Source organism: Brachyhypopomus gauderio, chromosome 17 (genome assembly GCF_052324685.1).
Source record: "Brachyhypopomus gauderio isolate BG-103 chromosome 17, BGAUD_0.2, whole genome shotgun sequence".
Classification (NCBI taxonomy): Eukaryota; Metazoa; Chordata; class Actinopteri; order Gymnotiformes; family Hypopomidae; genus Brachyhypopomus; species Brachyhypopomus gauderio.
Genome location: NC_135227.1, coordinates 14447486 through 14474755, shown reverse-complemented (window position 1 = coordinate 14474755; position 27270 = coordinate 14447486). Strand labels below are relative to the sequence as shown.

General features: G+C 47.3%; 1 protein-coding gene across 19 annotated transcripts in view; it reads right to left on the bottom strand.

Annotated features, from left to right (window-relative positions):
• The window catches only part of gphna (gephyrin a), a 71567-nt gene that overhangs the window by 15047 nt on the left and 29250 nt on the right, over positions 1 to 27270 (bottom strand). For 4 of the 19 annotated variants that reach the window (XR_013121772.1, XM_076977552.1, XM_076977556.1 and 1 more), the window contains exons 3-15: positions 24775 to 24832; positions 24277 to 24369; positions 22249 to 22343; positions 22052 to 22118; positions 18458 to 18730; positions 17912 to 18031; positions 14170 to 14301; positions 9410 to 9451; positions 8341 to 8415; positions 6524 to 6586; positions 5175 to 5217; positions 3685 to 3822; positions 614 to 748 (exon numbers count right to left, since the gene is read on the bottom strand). Coding sequence is in view for 18 of the 19 variants with exons in the window: in XM_076977552.1 (XP_076833667.1) it covers positions 614 to 748; positions 3685 to 3822; positions 5175 to 5217; positions 6524 to 6586; positions 8341 to 8415; positions 9410 to 9451; positions 14170 to 14301; positions 17912 to 18031; positions 18458 to 18730; positions 22052 to 22118; positions 22249 to 22343; positions 24277 to 24369; positions 24775 to 24832 (1334 nt within the window). In the remaining variant the exon portion in view is untranslated. The remainder of the gene's footprint in view (positions 1 to 613; positions 749 to 3684; positions 3823 to 5174; positions 5218 to 6523; positions 6587 to 8340; positions 8416 to 9409; positions 9452 to 14169; positions 14302 to 17911; positions 18032 to 18457; positions 18731 to 22051; positions 22119 to 22248; positions 22344 to 24276; positions 24370 to 24774; positions 24833 to 27270) is intronic. The other 15 variants (XM_076977562.1, XM_076977565.1, XM_076977566.1 and 12 more) reach the window with 12 other exon arrangements.

Genomic DNA, 27270 nt, shown 5'->3' with positions numbered 1-27270 from the left:
CCCCCTTCCTTTTCTTATTGTAATTGAATTTAAATAATTACTTTTTACTTTCAGTATAGTGGAAAAATATGTAGGGTATTCTCACATTCATTTAATTAATTCATTTGTTTTTGGCATGAAGGCAGCTAATGGGCAAATGCATCTCCCCAAGTGGTTCAGCTCTCTCCTCATATTCAGATGTAATCCAATCTGAACCAAGAATGACTGAATCTTTATTCAGTCTTTGAAGATGTTCCACGATCTCCTAAACTTATGGAGAATGCCGTCAAGGAAGGATAATTTTTTCTGCAAATTGCTTTCATCTATTTTGCACACACTATTCCAAGATATGGTTATGACCCCCTTCAAGAATCCACACAGAACATCTGCGATTACTCATATGACCCGAAGAAGGAAGAGAAAGCACGTCTCCCTACCATGATCTGCTGCAGAAAGAACCACAATCACTAAAGCCTACTCTCTGTGTTGCTCTCCATCACTTCCTGCTGTCCTGGAGGTGAAGCAAGCTGGAAGCTGGGATGGAGGCCGTATTCCCGGATGAGAGCTGAACAGGGGTGATGGGGTGACCGACAGGTGGGGGAGGGGTGGCGTGGCGGGGTTGGGCGACACTGACCTGTGTGATGGCAGGGCGATCTCCTCTCTAGCTTTGCTCTGCCACCAGTACAGACAGGGACCTTCCTCCAGTCGGAGCCAGTCAGGCGCCACACGCCTTTCTGCACTGGAGGGACCAGGTGGCCTGCGGCGGGGCCTACCACACGCAGGGCAAGCGTCACTACCACACGGGCGACCACACAATCCCTCATCATAAAGATCCGAGATTGAGGCCCAGCGAGCGGCAGCAGAGCGGCGAGGGGGAGCCCGCATGCGGAGGGCCCGGCTGGGTCGGCGATGGGCGTGGCGGTTAGGGGGTTGCCGAAAGGAACGGACATGAGCCGTACGCCGACAGTACAGGAAGCCCAAGAGCCCCTCGGTACTGCAGTGCAAAATGAGTGTGGGTTAAATAAAAAAATCATGGTGTGGAACTACGGCTGGGTGACCATGCCTGCTGTATGCACGGTTTGGTTTGTTGTGGCCCTTTGCCAACTGTCTGCAGCCTGACAGCCTGGTGTTTTCCTGAGCTTCTCCCATTTACTCGGGACCACTCGGTGCACGGCAGCATGGGAAGGAGTGCCCGTCGCACCGCGGCTTCTGCCCTTCGTGGAAAGGTTCACCGCTCCGAGGGGAGGGAGTGACTTGGGACGAGATGGACGAGTTCTGAGCACACTGGCGGATGACACAAGGAACGACGGAACAGGAGGAGCGAGAGATGAGGGTGTTCAGTATATATGAGTGAGGGTAGTGGATCGCCTTTCTGATTGGTGCGTGTCAGTGGGCTAGTGGATCGCGCTTCTGATTGGTGCGTGTCAGTGGGCTAGTGGATCGCGCTTCTGATTGGTGCGTGTCAGTGGGCTAGTGGATCTCGCTTCTGATTGGTGCGTGTCAGTGGGCTAGTGGATCACATTTCTGATTGGTGCGTGTCAGTGGGCTAGTGGATCTCGCTTCTGATTGGTGTGTGTCAGTGGGCTAGTGGATCACATTTCTGATTGGTGCATGTCAGTGCAATCAGCAGTTATCAGGTCAGTCCTATTATAAACCAGCAGCGCTCCAATGACCACAGTCCACTGAAAAGCTGAACTGGATATGATGCGTATACCACCACAAATGTCTTCACTTAACTTGTTGACAAACGTCTCCCAGAAACAGCTTCCCAGTTGTTGGTCGTTGGCAGCTTATTTATAGTATTTCTCATGTCAATATTTAAACTGAGCAGTGCACAATAGTGCCGTCACACTTAATAAAATGAATAAATGTTAACAAAGCACAATCAAATTCTTCTGTGTAAAATGTACACACCTCTGACACAGACTGTGACAACTTCAACTGTGATGAATGTAATCTGTTTTCCCTTCATCCCAGACATTACTACTGTTTTCCGCTACATTGTCACCATTCTTCTACTGAGCAAGAACAACGATAGTATGTGAGCGTGAAGCTCCATGCCTGGTTCTCCACAGGCTGTGAAGGCCAAACCAAAGCTTTCATACTGACGCTTGCACCATCCACACACTGGTACTTCAGTGCTTTGACATGTCCTGCCTAAAATGTTTTTTGGGAGACTCCATCTGTGAATCCACAGACTGACATGAATAATTCCAGTTAACCTTAATCAACTGTCATGGAATACACAATGAATTAAAAAATCATTAAGAAAGCATCCGTGGACGCTACTTTATATATGCAAGGTGCACCGATGCCTCATCATATCTCATACTGGCTAATAATAATAATGATGATGATAATATAATTCATACAGAACCTCTCAAAGAACCAATTTCCCTTCCATCAGCTCAAGAGAGAAGTTGTCTGTTTTGTATGCGACTGTGTAAACATGTGCATTTCATGTGCGTTATTTAAAAAACAAAACAGGTTTCTATGGAAACATATTGCTTAGACCAAGCTGAAAGGACACAACTCCTTATGAAAGTACTAATCTTCAGTGTTCATGGATTCATTTACTGATTAAACATAGTTGAATTCCAGTAAAGACAATAAAGATGGAGTTCAGCAGAAGATGCACTATATCTGGGTAATTCATTAGCGTTCGGTGTGAACGGAGGGCAGAGTGACACCCTCCATACATTCATACGTCCAGACAGCACTTGGCTGATATGCCTGTGAAATCCAACACGAGACATATTGGCTTTATGTACTTTTTAATAATCTTCATGGAAATTATAATTGTGCTGGTTATATTTATATTTTCATTTATTTTTTTAGTATTTAATATACATATGCAAAGTCCAAAGTATATCTATCCAAAGTTTAGTGAAGAATGGATTTATTTTGCCAGAATGTTTCTCACTGTGTAAAATGTTGGGTAAAGCTTACTTAAGCTTTGGGTAAAGCTTACTCTCAACAGTCAGAGATCTGATGCCCATCTGATCTGATGACGTTATTCCCCGACACTGAAATCTATGCACGTTTCATCATCCACAGATTTAGCCATTTGTGTCTAAGCCTACATACAGTTTGTATTGATCCTGACAGAAAACAAATGCTTAGCATTCCATTAGCACCTGTGAACAATGCTCATCTCATCCCTTAACTTCAGTATCCTGTACTGTATTCAGTACATTTGGATATGTATGGTTGTTTTGTTCTGATTCTTGCTTTCTGTGCCACTATATTAAACTCTGGTTGAGGACCAGAACAGGCTGCAAGTATGTGACAGTCAGCTGTTGCTGAATCTGCTCATTACTGAAATATTGTGATGGAATGGTGTGATTTCCACACCATTTTTATTTTCACTGAAAATCTGTTGAATATTTAATAGAATTCTTCAGTTTAGGGTCTTTTACAGAAAACAATGTTAACTGAAACATTAATTGTTTCAGATAACTAGTGAAAAGCATATTTCAGAGTGTTTGGCTAAAATTAGGAAATTAAATAGCTAAGTGTAAAAAAAAAAAAAGCCAAGCCAGCTGTAGTCATGGGAGATAGTAATCATCTCTAATCATCTCATGGTTGCTTCCAGGATCTAGGGGCAGCATGGGGTCGAATGAGGAATGGCATGGCAATGGCACATGGGCGGGGATCTTCGGTCCTTCGGGTGTGTGTGTGTGTGTACGGTGGTTAGCGTCCTACCTCTGTAGTTGATGATCTCAGTGCCCAGGACAGGGGTCATCTCCAGCACAGTGATGAAGGCCTTATCCATGGAGGTGAGGGGGAACGGGGACATGCGGTGTCTCCTGGCCACCTTAGTGATGTCCACCGCACTGTGACCTGTGACCGAGACAGAGGAGAGATTACACAAACACGCACGCACACACGCACGCTCACACACACACACCCACTCACACACACCCACACCCACCCACCCACATCCACACACACACTCACACACACACACACCCACTCACACACACCCACCCACTCACACACACCCACTCACACACACACACCCACTCACACACACACACCCACTCACACACACCCACACCCACCCACCCACATCCACACACACACTCACACACACACACACCCACTCACACACACACACCCACTCACACACACCCACCCACTCACACACACCCACTCACACACACACACCCACTCACACACACACACCCACTCACACACACCCACACCCACCCACCCACATCCACACACACACCCACCCACACACTCACACACACCCACCCACCCACCCACTCACACACCCACTCACACACACACACCCACTCACACACACACACCCACTCACACACACCCACCCACTCACACACACCCACCCACACACACACACCCACTCACACACACCCACCCACTCACACACACACACCCACTCACACACACACACCCACTCACACACACACCCCCACTCACACACCCCCACCCGCTCACACACACGCACCCGCTCACACACACGCACCCGCTCACACACACGCACCCGCTCACACACACGCACCCGCTCACACACACCCACCCGCTCACACACACCCACCCACTCACACACCCACCCACTCACACACCCACCCACTCACACACACCCACCCACTCACACACACCCACCCACTCACACACTCCCACCCACTCACACACCCCCACCCACTCACACACCCCCACCCACTCACACACCCCCACCCACTCACACACCCCCACCCACTCACACACACCCACCCACTCACACACACCCACCCACTCACACCCACCCACCCACTCACACCCACCCACTCACACACACCCACCCACTCACACACACCCACCCACTCACACACACCCACCCACTCACACACCCACCCACTCACACACCCACCCACTCACACACACCCACCCACTCACACACACCCACCCACTCACACACACCCACCCACTCACACACTCCCACCCACTCACACACCCCCACCCACTCACACACCCCCACCCACTCACACACACCCACCCACTCACACACACCCACCCACACCCACCCACTCACACACACCCACCCACTCACACACACCCACCCACTCACACACCCACCCACTCACACCCCCACCCACTCACACACACCCACCCACACCCACCCACTCACACACACCCACCCACTCACACACACCCACCCACTCACACCCACAAGCTTTCTCAACACTCACTGGCTCTCAGGATGTTCTCCTTGCTGCCGCATCGTGACTGTACCTAGAGATAGAGAGGGAGAAAGAGAGAGAGGGAATGAGGGAGAGAGAAAGAGTGAGAGGGAATGAGGGAGAGAGAAAGAAAGAGAAAGGGGGAGAAAGAGGAAAGAAATGTCATGAGACCCCAAGGAAACAGTTGTCCTTGGTCCAGGTCAGCAGCATTCCACTGACTGGCTTCAAGACGTTCGGGGACGGTCATCTAAACATCCACATACAGCCACCAAAAGAAATCAGCGCAAAGACACACATGACTTCTCCAGTCCTACCGCCATTATTATCATTATCACCATGCTGTTGTTATGGGGTTGGTTCTCTTGTTAAGATTACATGCAATTTCAAAACCATTTAGAAGGACCAAAGATGAGAGCAATGGGTCACACGTAGAGGGCAGTGTTGAGCCAGAGATGTAATGTTTACAGGCTCTCCCCAAGTGCGACCGTTTGCACTCCTCTGTTGTTTATTGTCATCATCTTTATTATCATAAAGTTTAATGTGAGCATAGGTTCCACTCAAATTGTTCAAATAGCACTTTAAAAGATAATAATAATAATAATAGCAATCAATTATGCATTCAAACAGTCAAATTGTTAAGCTACAAATGTCAAGTTCCAATAGAATGTTCCCTTAGGCCAAGGGTGTACAGGCGGGCTTTGTTTCTGTTTCAAGATTTGTTATTGTCTGTTGCTGTGCACATGGATTACAGACATCTATGATCTGGCTAATATGTTTAAAACACCAAAGCCTTGAAGCGAAGCCCTCCCTTGCCCTCCGCAGGAGAGAAGCCCTGGCCTACAGGGAGTGTCCAAGCAAGGGTCCCGAACCCTTTCTACTTACGATCCAGATACAACAGACTAGCACCGACACGACAACGACTCAATGATCAACATCCAGCATCAAGAAAGTGAGAGACAAGAGGACATCAAAGCAAAAGAGGACAATGAGACCTAGCTGGAGAAGCAGAGAGCAGAGACACACTGCGTCTAGATGGAGGAACCGTTAAACAAAGCCAAACGGGGAGGAGGAAGGCAAAACGGAAAAAGATGAAAAAAAAGAACGGAACAGAATTCAACATCCACAAGAGGTTCCGACACACCACATGGCTGATGGAAGAAAAAGAAGGAGTTAGAGTGGCTTCTACACAGGAGAGAGAGAGCACAAGAGGAAACGGAGAGGAAAAGAGGAAGAGGAGGAGTCTGAGCTCCTGACGCAAAGCCGAGTTTGCGGATGGAAGCAGCTCCTTTAGATATAGATATATAAATATTTTTTGTTGTTTATTTATTTTGTTTTTTTGCGGGGTGGGGAATAGTTACTCGCGAGTCGTGGGTCCTATGGCTCCAGCGATCGGCTCTGAGGCCCTCCAGCCTAGAGTGGAGCTTTGGTAACGGACAGAAACAAAAGGGGGTTTACGACACACAGAGCAGAGGAGAGACTTGCAAAACCCGGAAACAAAGAAAAGCAAGAGTTCAAATGCATTTAGACTCAGCACTATATTTGTACAAGACCGACTGATGAGAGCTAGAGAGAGTGCTTAGAGCGCAACAGAAGGGTGTGAATCTGGTTAGGGACAGGGTGTGCACAGCGTTAAACTCATATACTGATGTACTGGTAGTGCCAGCCAGCAAAGAAACATGGGTAAGCAAAGAGGCATAGCACAGGAACGGTGTGGTATAACTCAACATGGCAAGCAGGACACAGAACACGGCGTACTGTTCCCACGTGCACTGTTCCCACGTGCACTTGCTGGGTATGTTACCAGTTGAGTAAAAATTCAAAGCATGTTCAATGGATTAAATTTATTTTTTTTTTGCAGCTGTGTTTGTTTCTGTAGTACCCAGGGAACCAAAGGCCACCGCAGCAGGGGGTGATGGGGTCATCGTGGTCATTTGCTCTCTGAGTTCAGGTCATATCTGAGAGTTTGATGGGTAGCGAGGAAGGTGAATAAATAGCTGGCTGGAGACGACACACAGATGGAGAGATGGAGGGATGCTCAGTTGGACAGATGGATGGATGAAAGCTCTGAACAACACTGTTGACACTGTACATATTTCTCAAATTACAACTCGTTCTAACCCACTAGGTACTGCCAACCTATCGTAGTCAGGACTTCAATATCAACGAGACGTCCATCAGCTATGCAAGCAAAAGACTTACTGCTATAAATACAACCTCCAGTGCTATCAGTATTAGGAGTTACTTATACTTTAACGTGTTACGGGTAACTAGTATATTTCATAGCCTTGCAGGGAAATATCTGTAAACTGCTGCACCTAAAGCCCCTTGTGCCTGGTCTCCATGAAACCTGGTTTACAGGCACACAGTGGCCACTACAGCCTGAGGCTTCCCACGTCTCTCCCCATCATTTCACCATACACTACACACTGAGGGAGGTGAGAAGAACAGAGAAGCCTCTCCATGAATGCATGGAAATCGTGAACACAACCGTGTACATTCATAATTAACCCAAAGAGGATGATGTTGACAATGTGCACACGCGCGCGCGCGCACACACACACACACACACACACACACACACACACACACACACACACACACACACACACACAAACACAAGGACATACGTACGCACCCCCCCCCCCCCCCCCCCCCCCACACACACACACACACACACGCACGCACATACGTACGCACCACACACACACACACACACACACACACACACACACAAGGGCTGGGGAGTCAGCGTGCGTGTAAATGAGTGAAATGAAGAGTGATTGGAGAAGTGTCATGGAGGATGAATTATTCATGAGCGAGTGTCAGGGCCAATAAGGGGTTCTGCTGCGTGATGAAGCACTCGGAGGGGTCGGCTGGGCGGTGTGTGTGAATTCACCGCCACGGTGCTGCCTCACGGCCACAGAGAGTGATGCGCACCGATACGTGAGGGCACAGCGTCATTTACACGCTGCGTACGATTGGTTATCAGCAGCAGGGCGGCTGATGGGACGTCCAGCGATAGGCTGGTGGCCATTTGCCAAGAGGACACGTGTGTGTGTGTGTGTGTGTGTGTGTGTGTGTGTGTGTGTGTGTGTGTGTGTGTGCATGCATGTGGCAGTGTGCGTGTGGGGATATGGATCTATATGCAGGGGAGGGGGAGAGTCAAACTCTTTACCTGGTCCAAGGTAGAGTACCTTGACTTGAGCGTGATGACCTCATCCAAGTGCGCCCTGAACTCTCTCCGAGACGCCTGGAGAAAACCACAGGACAGTAACTCACACACACACACACACACACACACACACACACACACACACACACACACACACACACACACACACACACACACCCCTATACACACACACACACACACCTCATAATGACATTAACCATTCACACACACGCATACACACGCACGCACGCACACGCACACAGCATCTCTTGGCTTGCTTCAGAGAACACTGAAAGCATCTGTAAAGCACTACAAACACAACACACAAACACACACACACACACACAAACAAACACAGACACTATGGATCTTCTATGCTAGATATGAAAAATTAGCAGGTAATAAGGCAAAATGTGACTCTTGCTAAAGCAGCAGAATTTGCCAGAAAGGTTAGAGACAGAAGTGAAAGTGGCAAATGTAAGAAGCCTTGAAAAGGCTGTTGGGATTTGCTGATTTTTGCTTTAACTTTTTGACTGATCATGGCAAGGCAGAAGCTTCTATATGGATAATGGGCCTTTAATTTCAACATTATACAAATCCTCTTTGTTTAATACTGTTACAGGGATGGACAAGTTATATATCTGTTAGCTATGCCTGATTAGTTTACCAACTGTTCTAAATTCTTAGAAAGGGGCTTTTAAATTTATAAATGGAAAATCTATCATGTTTAGCTTGTTTATTTAAAATGAAGTTTAGAATGCTGCTTGACAAAAATAATTCAGTTGTTTTTTTTCTAAGCATGAAAGACAATATAAGCCAATCAGAATGAGAAAGAAGACACATTAATGTAAAAGCCAGAACAGGTGGTTCTGGAGTGACATGAAGGTGTGAAGATGAAGAGGATGGTGCATCGTGGTGCACACAGGAGTGGCAGCAAAAGCAGGTGGCAATGGAAGTCCCTCCTATTATCTGATCTGAGACCAGCTTCACCAATAACCCTGAGCATCTGGGTGGGGCAAGCTGATCCCAGATCAGTAGAAATGGTCAACTTCCATCTGGAACGCTGAAGTACCTCTGTGACACTACAGGTGGATGAACAGGAAGTGAGCCGCGCCTGAGGCAGGAAGAGAGGGAAAGGAGGACAGAGAGAGAGAGAGAGAGAGAGAGAGAGAGAGAGAGACAGATAGACAGAAACACAAAGAGAGAGACAGACAGATAGAAACACAGAGAGAGAAGCCGAGAAAGGAGGGGGGAAGAGGAAGGGGGAGAAGGGTTAACAGAGGTGTGGCAGGGGCGATGGAGGGTGAATACCACTTGTGGTGCCTTCAACAAACAAACGACAGTCCTACACAAGAGTCAAAAGAGCAGAAAATGCAGGAACACTTTGCTCATCTCTCTAGTCTCTGTGTTTTATTGCTTGGAGATGAACAGGACGCGTTCCTGGAGAAATGCTTCCAGGAGAGAAGACTGAGCTCGTGGTTCAGAGCTAACCTACTGGGCTGGGAGATGAAGAATGGATTAGTGTGAAGTAAATAAGTGAACCCCAAAACTGGGATTTGAGCAGAACAGTAGAACACACACACACACACAAAATCTTCCAACGCATATATTCTCACCCTCTTCCTCTTCCTCACTCTCTCTCTCAATATGTGATTTGTCACTAAATGTGATGCAGCAGTCAGATCTAGTGACAGGCCGTCCAGTGATCACCATGGCAACATTAAGGGCACACACTGTCCCTTCCGCCTCTGCTTCAGTCTCACTGACCCCACCAATCGATGTCCACTTACATACGAAGACAATGTACACACACACACACACACACACACACACACACACACACACACACACACACACACACACACGCTAACACACACACACACGTGCTAACACACACGCACGCACGCACACACACACGCACTTTCCCCAGCCTCCACCCGACATACCGTCTCTCCTTCACTCTGTCTCTGCCCCCTCCTCACATTGTCACTCCCTCACTCACACTCGCTCTGTCTCTCCAACACTGGGACATTACTCCTTTACAGCATCACTGCGTTTTATAGCCTGATCCGAGCAGGTCACCGTGGCTCAGGCCCTTCCTCCAATTCCTTCATATTATGTGCATGAGGATGAAGACACTATGGCTAAACATCTCCCTGACTTGATGTTGGATTTTGGACAGCAACAGCACATTTGGGCATGACTGCCAATCTCAAATCAAAAGATTTTTATACAGCGCTTTTTTACACAGCGTTGTTGCCACAAAGCAGCTTTACAAGTGTCCAGGTCCAAGCTCCCAGTGAGCAAGCCAAGGGTGATAAAGAAGTGATAAGTAATTGATAATTGATGATAAGTAATTGATAATTGATGATAAATAATTCTCATCTTTGTGTGTATTTATATACATGTGTTCTCCATGTAATTCTTATTCTTAAGAGACCTAGACAGGGCTGGACCGGGCTGTACCGGCACCACTGTCTCCTAAGCCCATTCTACCCGTCAATTCCAACAGCACGTTATTCTAAACAAGTTCTCAGGTGACGAATATATAAACCAATATACGGGCACGACAGAGATATTACAAGCATGAGAAAAATAGCAACAATCATAGGAATCCACTTGTCTGTCAAACACACATACAAGCATTCAGCCCCAGTGAGACGTGTGGACCACTGTGGTCCCAGAAGCCCTTGGGAATGGAGCAGTTAGAAGGGGAACAGGGACAGCTCACTGACTTCCTGAAGAGGAGCGATCATTTTCCTCTGTGCTCGTGAACGACACAGAAAACTCTGACACAGAGTTTTCATTATACGCACGCACACGCACGCACACACACGCACGCACACGTACGCACGCACGCACGCACGCACGCACGCACGCACGCACGCACGCACGCACACGCACACGCACGCACGCACGCACACGCACGCACACGCACGCACGCACACAGAGGAGCTTCATAGAGGAACGGTGGTGCTCAGAGGGATATGGCCCAGAACTGCCCCATCGCACTGAGGGCCAGACCCCCAGGGCTACTGCCCCGCCACACTGGCTGGATACCCCCCCAAACACAGGCACCCAGACGGGGTCACGCTGGGCCAGGCTGCCACAAACAGGCCCTGCTCTCAACGCACGCCCCTGCATCAAACATACGTGCTAAACACCAGAATAAAATACGCATGCATAGCACACAAAGCACCAAACAACAAAAATATTGATTTATTATTATTTTTTGAATAATAAAAGCCAGCTGAAATGTTCCAGCGGGTGAAAGAAGGGAAAAAGCGATGCTTACCATCATTTATCCAGATCCAGGAGAAGGCTGCTTCTCCCATTCACACACACACACACGTGCAAACATGACCACACGTGAGATAGAAAGGAGGAGTGAAAGGAAAGTGTGGGGGGAGAGAGAGAGAGAGAGAGAGAGAGAGAGAGAGAGAGAGAGAGAGAGAGAGCGCATGCAAGGTTTAGATGAGGAGCTAAATCTGGCAATGGCACACCAAGGTAGATCGTGCACAATGCCATGGGCTGGCCTGCCTACCTGCCTGTGCTAGGAGCATTTGGTGTGTGTGTGTGTATGCATATACTACGCCTTTCTTTGACTTTCAGCTAGCCCATGAAACCGGTCATGAGAGGAGTGTTCCATCAAGTGACAGAGTGTCAGAGAGAGAGACAGAGAGAATGAGAGACAGAGAGAGAGAATGACTTTGTCAGAGAGTCAAACAGCCACGAATAATGCCATCGATGTGTGAGAAAAAAATAATAAAATACAGTCTATGTATAAGAGAAATGAGATGAGAGAAAAAGAGAGTAAGAGATAGAGAAAAGAGAGGGAGAGAAGACAGAGGAGACACAGAGAGAGTCGGTAAAGACTGCTTTCTGGAGCACTGACATCATTATCTCTGTGTTTTGCACACAGATGCTGTCCACTTAGCACAACCCAGCCACACACTGCCTTATGCAACTAAGGGAAAGAGCACTGCAGTGTGTGTGTGTGTGTGTGTGTGTGTGTGTGTGTGAGTGAGAGAGAGGAGAGAGAGAGAGAATATGTCTGAGACATGGTTGCCCCTGGCTACCCTAAAGCATATACCTCAAACACAGTTCAGAACAAATATTCTTCTCTATATAGCGCTTACTCTGTCTCACCATACTCTATTCACTTATAACACAAATTTACCCACATTTACACATGTACACACACTCACTCACGCACACACACACACGCACTCACTCACGCACACGCACTCACTCACGCACACGCACTCACTCACGCACACGCACGCACGCACTCACTCATACACACGCACTCACTCATGCATACACACGCACTCTCACGCATACACACACGCATACACACACACTCACACACACTCACAGCTAGCTTATGGTCTTTCAAAGAGGTTGCAGTCATCAAAATCAGAGCAGAGCCGAGGGGTTCAATTACAAGGGCTGCCATTCCAGCAATGGTATAATCTATTAGAGTTCAGTCTAACAGGCTGTCTCCCAGTAGAACTCCTTCTAGAAATATTAACAACAAAAGGTGAAAAATAATTACACAGCCTTTATTTTTACCAGCCATTTTCTTCATCATCTAGTTCAGCATTTGGAACACTGTTTGCAATACTTCAGCAATGTATTACACATTCATGCCACTGGAGGGCGAGAGAGAGCAGCAGCTTCATTTCCTACTCTGATGCAAGTCCTCCAGTCCTCTGCTGTGCATTAAGCACCATTAGTCTATTCACGCCACGGCTGTGTTCCCACAGGCTTTCATCTTACTCACAGATTACTCACACGCTCTCAGCCTCCATACTGCACTTGTGAAGGTCAAACACTACAACCAGCAGGGCACCAGGTACGACACCATAGTGCCCAGTCAGATACATCAGGGCTTTTCAAGGCCTCACACACACACACACACACACACACACACACACACACACACACACACACACACACACACACACACACACACACACACACACACACACACACACACACACACACACACACACACACACACACACACACCAAGTCACAATATGAGAGAACTATGTATACTCCTGAACATTTCACTATTGCACAGTTTAAACCCTAACTCCTGTGCTGGGGCCCTAACTCCTGTGCTGGGGCCCTAACTCCACAATATGGCCCTTGACACAGTGGAATAGCTCTGGTGTAAGCAAATTCAGCTCAGCAGCGGTGAGCGTTCAGAGTCCCTGTACGTGGCACCTTGTTTACCATGATACTTCCTGCTGGTGTAACATGAGATGAGAGTGTTTCTGTGGCACATGACTGAAGAAAGTATGGTCAAGTCAGAATGGCGTAAAAGTTTAACTGCTCAAAGCTACACTGACATTGGTTAGCATAAACCAGAAGGAAGAAGGGGTGGAGTTTGGAGGAACAGTACACTCCTGTAAATAGGATATTTACACACTTAAAGAAAATACACAAGACCATGAGTAAACATTAACAACCCAGGTTTAGAAAAATAAAGGATAAAGCTGCAACACATTGACCCAAAAAGGTCAAAGGGCAAAGAAAGTGCCCCACCCCCCAAAGAAAAGACACTCCTCTCCTTAAAATCAGCCCAATGATGGAACTACTTGGTGGCCCAACTGGCCAATGGGTGGATCCACTGGCTGGCCCAATGGACCAATGGGTGAAACTGCTGCTCTCTGAAATGGAAATGCTGAGTGTCAAAGTGGCCAGTGGCGTCGCAGCAGATGAAGCTTGAGCCAATGGGAGCACAGTGGGTGTGCAGTGACAAGAGAACTTAGGCCTGGGGAGGGAAGAAGGTGCATGATGGGAGATATAGTAGGACCTTACTTTGGGGGTGGGGCATGAGGCAGTGGAGAGGCGGGACTGTTGAGCACGTGGAGACTCCGAGGGCGTAGTGCTAAGGGAGGCTGTGTCCCGTGGTAACACCTGAACACCCCGTGAAATGATGGAGTCTGGAATCTATGATGGAGGGAAAAAAGAGACATTAGATATCAATCATTTATTGTGAACATTTAGACATACCTGAGAAAGAAAGTCCACACAACAGTAATATCACAGAAAACAGAAGGTAACCAGCTAGTCTGTAAGTAGTTATTTCAGTTAAGTCCATTACATCTGTGCTCTTTTTTATGTGTCTCCCGAAAACTATTCATATTATCATGGGTTTTCATGGTGATTAATTACTTAGAATAAGGTTCAATGTAATGAATATTATGCGGAATAGTGATCAGCCTTTTTGTACTTCATATCCTAAATATTTCTCCTGGATTAGAAAGTTTCTCAGTAACACATCACTGTTTGCTGGTTTGTGCAAACAGACACATTACTCACTGCGCAATGAAAAATTAAATTTGCCAGGGGGTGTGTGGGGGGTGTGTGTGTGTGTGTGTTGACATTCAACATAAAAACAATAATATATTCAGCTCCCTTTGCCCAACAAAAGAGAAACCAATACCTTTACGTTTCATTAGTTTCTTTTGAGACTGGCATGTAAATGGGCAAAGATTTGGTACGAATGAAAAGGGAGAAACGTCGCTAACAGAGCTAGTGACACAGCAGAATCTATAGTTCTGGAGGACTGAGGCAATGTCCACACTTCTCCACAATGTCCACACTCCTCCACAATGTCCACAATGAATCCCGAATCGCAGGCTGTCAAAACTGACACTGGTAATAACATAACTACTTCCCTCTGACCTGGAAGGAGTGAATACGGCCGAGACTGAAACGGAATGTGCGGTCTACCAGCATGCTGGGATGAGCCGACCTCTGCAGAACTCTGGACATAAGCAGCGATGGCCAGCATGCAGGGAAAGGAGTGCTAATCTGGAGTGGACATTGAGGAGACCAAACATCTGTATACTTCTGGGCATATATGAGATTTCTGAGGTTTGGCGTTCTCAAAACCTTATGTGTAAAACCTATGCTTTATATTCACCATATGCTGACAATATAACACTGTACTTGTCAGATCCCCTAGCTGGTCTATCTCATTAACTCGGTTTACTGGACACACACTATCCCATGTGCTATCCCATGTGACTGCTTAGAATTCATTCCCCTTTAAACTTTAGAATTCAAAACATTTAAATAGTACGAATTTGGATTACATGAATTAAAAAAATATATTTTTTTACATAATAAAATCAATTTCTGCCTAATTATAATAGTCTTCATTTTTTTCTGAAGGCTGGAATCTCCTTCCACCACCAGATGGAAAAGTTAAACTAGTAAAATGAAATCTTTGATGTATTTGTTTCAACATTTTTTGATGTATTTTGTTTTCAACATCTCCCTATTTTTCTCACATCTCACTAATTTCCATCTACATTATGTGATTTTCGGATATCTTGTTACATTGGATAAATATCTCAAATACTCAAAGGATCCTGAGACAGCAGCATTCTTCAGCATGTCAGGTGGTCTTACCCAGAGTCACTCGTGTGCTCAATGAGAACTGACCCCAAGACCTTGGAGTGAGTTACAGAAGCACTCCATTGACATCCTGTAGCGATGACACCCTGCTTTGGTTAAAGACCCCATATCGCTGTGCTCCACAAACCCAACGGTGACATTTGTTCAAGATTTGGTCTCGGTTTCAGATAGCGTTTCACTTAATGAGTTCTCTATTTACAGCCTATAATGAAAGATAACATATTTACCATCTATTACTGAGTGTGCCATCAGAAGCCAGGTTGAGAAAGGAATTACTATATGAAAGGACTTGTACTCCGATGACATTTTTATATCCTCCGAGCAGCTTAGGACACATTTTTCAGGCACTTACAGCTTCATAGTTTAATGCCATCAAGCTTCTCAATTCCCATTACTACAGCCATTCTCCTAGATGCCACACTGAATGTTAATCCACGGTCTACGAAATGAACCGGTCTAATATGCTCATACAATGTGAAACTTCTAACTCCAATGAACATGTAAAGATGGACTGCGTAGATGTCTCACTGTTCCCTTTTGAATGCTGTGACATTTTTTGTTTGGAGTTTTTTCTGTATACATGTGTGTTTGTTTGTTTAATGCATACATTCTCTGAATGACAGCGATACAACAGTGGTGTAAAACAGATGGGATGTTATGTTGGATGGGTTTAGATTTTCTTTATTTTTTCTTGACATTCTACAGTCAGGAGCTTTGATGACATTCCATTCTAAATCCAACGGCATTAATATGGAACTGATCACCCCTTTGAAGTTATAAGTTTACACTCTTCTGGGAAGGTTCTGTACATTTTGGAGTGTGTCTATGGGAATTTGTGGCCAATCTTCCTGAAGAGCCTTTGTGATGTCAGCCACTGATGTTGGATGAGAGGGCCTGGCTCACACTCTCTGTTCTAGCTCGTCCCAAAGGTGTTCAGTGGGGTTGAAGTCATAGGTCTGTAACTTTACGTGGTCTGTAACTTTACGTGGTCTGTAACTTTACGTGGTCTGTAACTTTACGTGGTCTGTAACTTTACGTGGTCTGTAACTTTACGTGGTCTGTAACTTTACGTGGTCTGCCCCTTCATGGCTGAGTTGCTGTGGTTCCTAAACAGTTCCACTTTTCAATAATGCTACTTGATCATGGAATATCTAGGAAGGAAGAAATGTCACAAACTGCAACGGTGGCATCCTATTAAGAGTACCACCCTGGAATGTGTGAGTACATTTGAACGATCCGTTTGATGGCTAGATGCAGACTGCAAGGCTTGATGATTGAGGGCTAGATGCAGACTGCATGGCTAGATGCAGTCTGTATAAAATCTGCAAGTTTCCACTGGCACACTATCCTATCTACACATACAGATCTGTGGGTTTGAATAGTTTGGACAGGCAGCAACTTTATCCGCTTTGATCTGCAATGCTAGTTCCTGTCTAACAGACGATACGCAGCACTGAGAGGGAGTCTAGCTCAAGTAGCCTGCGGGACAGGGATCCAGTGTGGAGCCATTGCAGCCTGCTCATTAGTACCGGGGCTAACGTAAGAACTACAGAGGCTAATGCAAGCTCTACCAGGGCTAACGTAAGGCCTACAGGGGTTAACGTGAAGCTTCACAGGGAAACGGCCCCCTATGGCCGCTTTAACAACCCAACGCTCAGGTAAACCATGCACTAATAATAACAACACTAAGTTCCACTTTGCTCATCCCAGGAGTCATATGAGCACACCCTTGCTAAGCTCATCTTAATCACTATGCAAGGACAGCTCATTCACAGTGCTTTGTAAGGGCAGGAGCTTTACATAGCAAGACAGAACAACAAACGTCAATAAGGCTGGAATGTATCGCACATTTAACATGGTACAGAGTTTCTGTTCATCAAATAATGAGACGTGGAGGAAGTTTGTGTGATCGTCACAGAATGCAGCACGATTCTTTAGGGTGATCAACAAGGAATTATTTCCGTCTCTTGTTTAATATTTCAAATTGAAATCTAGAATATGGATTTAGCTAGTGCAAAACACAACAATGATTCTTGATATATAAGCTGGATGAGATTCAAACTACACCTGAACTTTCAAGACCAATGAAAAGGAAGGATGGATGTGGGTGGGACGGCAAATGGGAGGCACCTACCTTGTTGTCACAGGAACAAGTGAAATGAGAGGGAGGGGTGGAGGTTGGAGGTATGGAGCCAGTCAATGGCCGGCCCCCTTTGGCCATGACAACAGCATGGTTGGAATGGGACATCGTACTCTGATGGTGAACACGTCAACATCCGTGAACTCACATACATGCACTACTGAAGAAGAATTCAACACGTAAACATTTATGTTCATTGGGAAGCAAAAACAAAGATGGCAGTATAACTTCTACCAACCCCAAAGACCAGATCAGTCACAGCTGCAGCGGTCAGCTAAGGCTAACAGCAAAACGGCAGAAATCGGACGAACGCTACAGAGGCCGAACCCGACGCTAGGGGTACAGCCATGCCGGGCTGGCCTCGGTCCGCTTGCTCCGGAGGGCACGGCCCCATGCCGGGCTGGCCTCGGTCCGCGTGCTCCGGAGGGCACGGCCCCATGCCGGGCTGGCCTCGGTCCGCGTGCTCCGGAGGGCACGGCCCCATGCCGGGCTGGCCTCGGTCCGCGTGCTCCGGAGGGCACGGCCGGCGAGCCGTCTCACCTTGGCTGCGATGGCGGCCGCCGTGATGTGCGAGGAGCCGCTGTCCTCGGTGGAGGCGACCCCGCTGTCCTTCTTCTCGTCCTCCTCGTCTTCGCACTGGACGCCCTTGTCCTCGGTCTGCTTGTGTGGGCTGGTGACGCCAGGCGGAGACAGGGGCGGCGGGGGGGAGGGCAGGTCCTCCAGCGCGTCGTGCACCTCCTTCACCTTCACCACAGCGTCTCGCAGCAGGTCGATGGCGTGGGGCAGGGCGGGCAGGATGAACTGGAAACACTCCTGGAAGCGTGAAGGGTCAACGCTGGCATGGTGGGCTACAGTGCTACCCCCCCCCCCCCCCCCCCCCCCACCACCACTGCGTCTGTTTACGCCAGCAGCAGGAATATTTTATGTGTCTGACTCCATATAACTATTGCCACCTCTGTTAGGAATAGTACTCAAACAGCCCAGGAGAATATCCGTTAGCAACTATACATTGCTAAAACAGCCTTATTTATCAGAGGATCACAGTCAGACTACCTTAGACCTAGTAAATGTATGCAGTAGAGAGGCAACGACTTTATAGGGAATCTCTGGTGTCTGAAATCTGTAATATACAATCTATGATATGCTATAGAAAAAACCCTTAGAAAACTCTTATCTCTTAGAGCCATTTAGTTTATGTAAGCTGTCTTAAACACTGAACTTCACATGAGTTCCAGATAACACAGGTTTTATTAGAAAAATACAATAATTTAGTTACACATTACAGCTGTATATATATTGCAATAAAAGTACAAATGATATTGGGAATAACTTGGGAATTGGGAAAACACTACATGAATGCTACATGACATGTTGAGTGAGAGAGAGAGAGAGAGAGAGAGAGAGAGAGAAAGAGAGAGAGAGAGGAAGAGAGAGAGAGAGAGAGGAAGAGAGAGAGAGAGAGAGAGAGTGTGTGCTTGGAAACAGGAGAAACAGAGAGAGATATCTCCACACCCAACTCCTTCAACCACTACGTCCTCACCAGCTCCACTCTCAGGTCCACCTCCCCCAGGTTCAGAACTTCAGTATGACGCTGACCAAGAACAGTGTTTACCCACCAGCGCTTCACTAATCAGGACAGAACAAATCATATCCACGTCACACATAACTGATGAGGACACTGATTTCCACTCAGCAGTTCAGAGAAACATAGAAGACGGACGAGAAGCAGCAACGTAAACCAGTAGTGCGGGGAGACACGCGGGAGATAACGGGCTCGGGGTCAGTCAGCACTCTGGCTGGACCTCCGTGGTGCCCATGTCCGTTCAGTCATCACGGCAACGTGTCCTGAGCTGAACCGCTCATGGAGGGAACAGAACACTCCAAGCCCATCACACTGACCCGGGTCAGAGCCGCCTCTGCGTTTACACAGCTCTGTGGAGCACAGCTGCTGTAGAGGGGCTTACTGGATGAGACTGTGTGTAGTAATTGTAATGAACTAGCATGTACTGGACCACTGTGAACACTAAACTTGAGCTCATCTGTAACGACCACCAAAGCGTGAGGAATGAGGAATCCATTAGACGTTCATCTTCCTCACTTTAGATCTCAACTTTCAGCCAGGTCACTGACGTGCACCATTACCCTATTGCACAGAGAGACAGACAGACAGACAAACACGCGTGGCCACGTGTGCCGTCTCCATTTAAGAGAGGCCAGGATCGCTCTAGCGGCAACCCACCGAGACCAGTTTAACGCGGCGCTTAATGTGGCTGGACAGCTTTGGCTGGGCGAAGCTAACGTGTGAGGGAGGGTGTGTTTGGGCTGCTAACACAGGTGGCCTGACTCAATCACTCCCGGGCACCCTCGCTACGCTGCACTGACAGCACACATTAATAATCATGAGGAAGACGGTCGCCAGAGACACAGCCAGGCAGGCAGCAGGGGCGTGGCCTCCGCGCATCTCCGCCCGCTCCCATTGGCTGCCGTCGCCTCCCGTTGGTCACGGTGCCTGAGCGCGGGGGGGTGGGGGGGGGTGGGGGGGGGCGATGCAGCACCAACCTCCATTAGCACTACACGTCCTTCCGCAAGATGGGGTGAAAGAGTAGTGTGTGTGTGTGTGTGTGTGTGTTAACGTGTTCTGATGACCAAAGCATGCTGCTAAATAAAATGATGGACATTGAATGATCAGACTGGACACTGCTCTCTCTCTGTGTGTGTGTGTGTGTGTGTGTGTGTAGGCATCTGAAGGAGGTGGGGAGGCCAGGCAGGCTCCCATCAACCTAAAACTATCCGGACAGCCGCACGTCACTACCTCTTACCCTGGAAGAACGGCCTCAGAGCTATAGTGTTCACTCTGCTGCTCAGCTGGCTAAGACGTTCGCAGCATTTAAAGCGGCACATGTGCACGTCTCACAGTTCTCCTGGATTTATCACACATCTTGGCGCCTGAACGTTTTACTCATTTAAGTGCAGTAAGCTGCCGGTTTCAACACGCTTTAATCATTGTGAAACAGAGCATGCAGGTCCTAAGGCCTCTGTGTTCAGTAGTCAACCCTGTCCCATGACGACCTTTCGGTCCATCTATACCATAAATGCTCTGTGTAATGTTTCTCGTACACCTTTGATGGGACTAAAGGTTCCTGCACCACCTGGGTGACGCTGCGAGAGCCATTAGTGCCATTAGACGGAGGAGAATATTCCAGTCTGCTTGCGCTTTATACTGCATAACATTTCATTACCCAGCATGCCATGTAATCCTTTCTCTGGTCATTCATGTTAGTACAGTATCCCTCACTGTAGTATCTTGCTCACACAGACATCAGATCAAACATCGCTCTGTTGGGTGGTGCGTGAACATCCCTCTCTGGATCTCACCGTCTACTTCCTGACTGATCCAAGCCATCCTGCTCGGCTAAGTGGACCTTAGGCTGGTCCCCCCTCCTCCAAGATTACACATTCTCAGTGAGGGGTGGGGTGGGTGGAGGGTGGCGGAGTCATAGAGAAGTCCAGGAGGAGGAGTAGGAGTAGAGAGGTACAGCAGGAGGAGTAGAGGAGTGCCCTTGATGGGGGGGTGACACAGGGGTTGAAGCAGCTGGCCTGAGCATGAAGGGGATTCATCTCCCATCAAGCCAGATGTGCAAACCACTGACATGTAAAACACTGCTGCCGGGGCTGATGGGTAACTGAGATTAACCCCAGTGGCCACTCCCCCTGAGAACAGCCAACAGATTTGGCAACAATGCTAACAGAGTAACTGTAGGAAGAGTGTGTGTGTGAGTGAGAGAGAGAGAGAGAGAGAGAGAGAGAGAGAGAGAGAGAGAGAGAGAGAGAGAGAGAGAGAGAGAGAGAGAAAGAGACAGAGAGCGAGAGAGAAAGAGAGAGAGACAAAGAGAGAGAGAGAGAGAGATTGCATGTGAGCTATGAGAAAGAGGAGGTGGTGGTGGCCAGGAGGGTGGGGTGTGTATCTCCATCTCCTAGCCTCTAGATTTTACTTATATATAAATGCAATGTCTATAAATATAGGTTCACATAAAGCAGTGATGACTAGCAAAATGTAGATGATGTTATGACAACAGTGCATCTGGGCTAACTAACACACCCCCTCCCCCTCCATACACCCACAGCCTTCCTTACCTGTGAGCCTTTTTTGCTCCCAGGTAGATTAATGATGAGAGTTTTGCCTCTGATTCCGCACACAGGTCTAGAGCAGAGGGGAGATGTGATTAATAATCAACATGCACTGGAAGGTAAGAGTGTGTGTGTGTGTGTGTGTGTGTGTGTGTGTGTGTGTGTGTGTGTGTGTGTGTGTGTGTGTGTGTGTGTGTGTGTACCTGGACAGCATGCCAAGTGGTGTGACATTCAGGGAGCCCATGAGCATGGCGAGAGCCATTCCTGGAGCCTCCCGCTCTATCACCTCCCTAGTGGCCTGCAAAGAAGACCAAAGCACACACGATAAAAGACACTAGCACAGTCATACACCACTAACATAGTCACATACACAATTATTGTGACAATTTCCTCAAAAAGGACAGATATTATTGTGTAAAAAAACCCAGAACATAAATCAGTGTCATAAAGGGTGTGTGAGTCCTGCTTCGTGCTTTCAGTGATGTGCAGTCGTTTGGGGTTCATGAAGCAAGTTCACGTCAAACCGTCGTTATGTGACAGTCATCTGCGTTACCTCGCAGTCAGCTGTATTCTCTTGTTGTAAACTGTATTATCTTACAAGTCTGCAGTGTTCTCGCAGGGTCAGCTGCACTTCCTCATCAGCACTAGTCCCCCCCCACCCCCCCAAATACACGGGGTCTTCCACAAGCACAAGCTCACGACTAAAGCGAGATTTAAAAGCGCCGGGCGGCCAGAGTGAGCCCAAAGAAGCACGCAGGCTTTTCCCAGAGCCGTGACACACTGCAACAGTGCTGAATGATGCCTGCAGCACACTCCTCACTACAGGCTCCTCACAAGAGCAGGAGATCACGGGCCTGCACCACCACACACCCCAGATCCAGGAGATTACGGGCCTGCACAACCACCACCACACACCCCAGATCCAGGAGATCACGGGCCTGCACCTCCACCACCACACACCCCAGATCCAGGAGATCACGGGCCTGCACCTCCACCACCACACACCCCAGATCCAGGAGATCACGGGCCTGCACCTCCACCACCACACACCCCAGATCCAGGAGATCACGGGCCTGCACCTCCACCACCACACACCCCAAATCCAGGAGATCACGGGCCTACACAACCACCACCCCACACACCAGATCCAGGAGCACAGCGGGAAGACGGCCTCAAGTGATGAAGTGCTTAGTGAGTACCTCAGACAGCAGAAGCCTGAGGTGGGAGGGGATGAGGAAGAACAGGGAGCATCATGGGAAGATAATCCCCCGCACGCTGTGTACCACCAGCAAATAGAGGCTGATATGGAGAAATCCTACGGCTGGCTGGAAAAGGCTGGACTGAAAAGACAGTCATGGCAGCACAGGACGAGCGCCGATTACAAGATAAACATCCAGTGGGATCTACCACACCAGGCAGGACCCCAGGGGCATCAGACCCCCTGACATCAAAACATAACAGCGGGACACAAGATGCAATCAGGAGTAGATGCGTAGATACAAGATTGGTGTAGTATACAAAAACAGCTATGCCAAGTACAACTAGGAGTTCCAAGATCAACATGAGTTACACAAAGGTGGAGGAACATGATGGAGCTTAACAGCAGAAAAGGGCAGAGGCAATAGATGGAGCAATAGATGGAGCAATAGATGGAGTAATAGATGGAGCAATAGATCCCAAGTGCCACTGGGAACAAGGAACACAAAAGGCCCGAAAGAACAGCTGGAAAACATGTGGAAGGTGATTTATATATATAACCTCTCTCTCCACACACACACACACACACACACACACACACACACACACACACACACACACACACACACATTATATATGGTGAGTAATTGGAGCGTAGTGTAGTAAGACAGTTGGATTCACACAAAGTCTCCAGAGAATCAGGACATTTTGCTCAGAGGTCCTTCATCAGCTGTGCAAGCAAATGGTTTCATACACACACACTGCGCTTTGCTTGCACAGTTGATGAATGACCTCTGGAAACTTCATGTACTTCAATATAATTATTAAACTCTCTATCTATGAGATAAACAAATTCTGAATTATATATACAGATAGACAATTTTAGATAGCAGATATTTGCTTAATCCCCTCATCATCTGATATTCAGCAGGACTTTAAGAGTCTGCCGGTCTCGTTCACAAACACAGTACAGAGATGCCTCAAGCACACACACTCACATGGACACAAACACAAACGGGTGGACTCCCATGTACCTCTGGTGTGACATCACGGGGGGCGAAGCCAGTTCCACCAGTGGTCAGAATAAGGTTGAGTTCTTTTTCATCACACCAGTCCACAAGTGTCTCCTAAATACACCCGCACACACATGCAATACATAACTGTAAGACTGACGGGCAAATTGAAAGAACAGATATAAGATAACTGATGTGTTTACATCTCTTAGACCTCATGAGATCTGGATTGCTGGATGGTAGAGCACTTTGAGAAAGCTTAAGACATCAATCAATTCTTAAACAGAATCCAGTTCACAGTTCATTTAAAGATTACTTCACTTGCTTTCCGCTTTCTCTGTTCGTAACTATATGTGGCAATGACAGAGATCGCGAAAAAATAAGTGAACTCTCCCCACCAGGTGGCAGTATTCACAGGGAGAAGCATATGTGTATCTTTGTACATGTAAGGACTTGTGCGTCCGTATGTATGCATGTGTGTGTGTGGCCTCATGGAAGAAAAGGTAGAGTGAGGTTTACCTTGATCTCATCTATCTCATCAGGGACTATTTTGTATGCAGAGATTATGCCTCCGAGCCTATTAGTGACACACACACACACACACAAATCAGAATGTTTTCAGTCACATTTACAGAGCAGAGACTATAAATGAGAGAGTGAGCAAGTGAGAAAGGAAGAGTGACAGTATGACAGAGAAAGAAAGAGAGAAAGAAAGAGAGAGAGAAGTATCAGGGAGAAAGAGTAAGCATAGGGAACAGTGCTAGCGGTATCAGAAAGCTGTCAGAAATCATACATGTACACTCTCTCTTCTCTGAAATTCAGGTCTGAATTTTGCAGTGTTTTCCTTTCAAAATGTCTTGTTTTTCTTCACTGTTTTCACCAGAGTACATTTGCTGTGTTTTAGGACCTTTTAAAGTATATAAAGGCATGATAAATAGTGTTTATTTTTTTTGTCATCCTATATTGTCCCCTCACCCCACACCACAGCATGGGAATATTATAACACTTACGTGGCAACACTGTAACAGGAAGTAAGAACATCTATCTGAAGACCATAGAACTATCTGAAGATATATATACCTTACCTTCGCTTACATATGCTGTAAGATTTCATTTTAAGCCTAAAAGACTACAAACTACAATACTTGTTGTGTTCTTTCTATTCTGTATTACCCATGTCTTTAATGTTCTACTTTTTAAAGTGTGAATTTTCAAGAATATGATTTAAGCCTTAAAATGGCCTCCCTACGAACTGGCCACTAGTGGTGACACATGAAATGATACAGAGGCCAGTACAGCACACCAGCACCTGAACTGCTGTGAGTTAATGCGGTTCTGAACACGCACCGGACAGGGAGCTCAGAAGCTTTCACTGAAGCGTAATCACACGCAAATGCAGGCTTCCCACACTGACAGAAGTCTCCTCTGACAACAGAACCTCCTTTCTACATCTGTGATCTCATTTCAGAAATACTTATGTTTGATTAAAAGTTTGGATTTTTCTTATATTAAGACCCACAGTGTCAATGAGTAAGACTGATGGGTTTCTGGCACCAGCGTGCGGGGGTCTTAACGGGAGGAGCTGGAGGAGCTGAAGGAGGTGGAGGAGGTAGAGGAGAGGGGAGCTCCAACCAGAATATGCTGAACACAAAGACGCCGCGCTCTTTAATCCAGTTGCCAAGGAAACCGCTGGTGTGTGGAGATTGGAGGTTTGGGGAGAGGCTCTTTCTGACTGGGAAGTGATTTTGGGATGAGGGATTTTACCTTTGTGATATTATTTGTGGACTCATGCACACATACACCCCCTTTTGTGAGTATATACACACAGATACACAATCTTTTGACAATGGGACATTGGGGGGGGGGGGGGGGGGGGGGGTGTCGGACATGGATGATTTCATGTTACAGTGATGTGTGAGAGTTCATACGTGTTCCTGAGTACATGCGTCCAGTGAAAACAGCCAGCTCTGTGAGGACTGTTGGCCAACTACTGCCCCCTCCCTCCTGGGCCTGTGTATACATGTCACAGCTGCGAAGTCTGTCCCTCCCCTGATTAATTTCTCCCTATTTTTACCTCTCCTAATTACTAAATTTGACCAATCACAGCAATCATGTCACCTACGGTGACCAATCAGTGGGAGGAACCCAGCTCTACTGCTAATCACGTGACAAGGTAACATTTCAGGGTGTGTGTGTGTGTGTGTGCACGTGTGTGTGTGTGTGTGTGTGTGTGTGCACGCACAGGAGTGCTCTTCTCTCTGTGTCTGGCACCTCCTCTCCACTCAGGGTATCCAGCACTGTCCTCAGACAATTTTACACATGGCACTGGTGCTCAAACTTCTGTGACAATCTGTTTTAAGTTGGTCACTGCACCAGGCAGCCAGACCAGTAACCAAACACACTTTGTGCACGGCACTAGGAATAGTGTCTCACTGTCTGATCAAATGCTACTGGACTGACACAATGGTAGTGCTGATTGACTGGAGAGACGGATTAAAGTCTCCACAAGTTTCATCCATCGAAGCGTCTTCGGTATTCTGGCTCCAGCACAATCTCGAGGGGGAGTGACGGCGAGTTTGGCTGGTGGCGCTGAACGCACAGATTAGCGCAGCAGTAAATCTCACCTCTAAGAAATTTTTAATTATTATTTGCCAGAAGAAATGGCCTGATGTGGGATTCAGACGGACTCCTTCTTCCTCTAGACTCCTGGCCGGCCGGCCAATGAAGCAGCCTCGTTCTCCACATGCAGCCTATCTACAGAGCCTCACCCAGCAGGACTAGTGGGGTTGAAGATGCTCGTGGACCTAAAAATGAAACTCTGAAAATAAATAATCATTGCTACTTTTAGTAGAACCATCAGTGCTGCACTCTATTGATATATTCTGCACATGCTGGCTTGACTTGTGTCCACAGAGCATTTCTTTGTCACAGAATCTTTGACAAAAGCCCATGGGAATTATTCATGCTGAACAGTGAATGATTGGTGATTTTGGCATGGACTGGGGCCCACACATA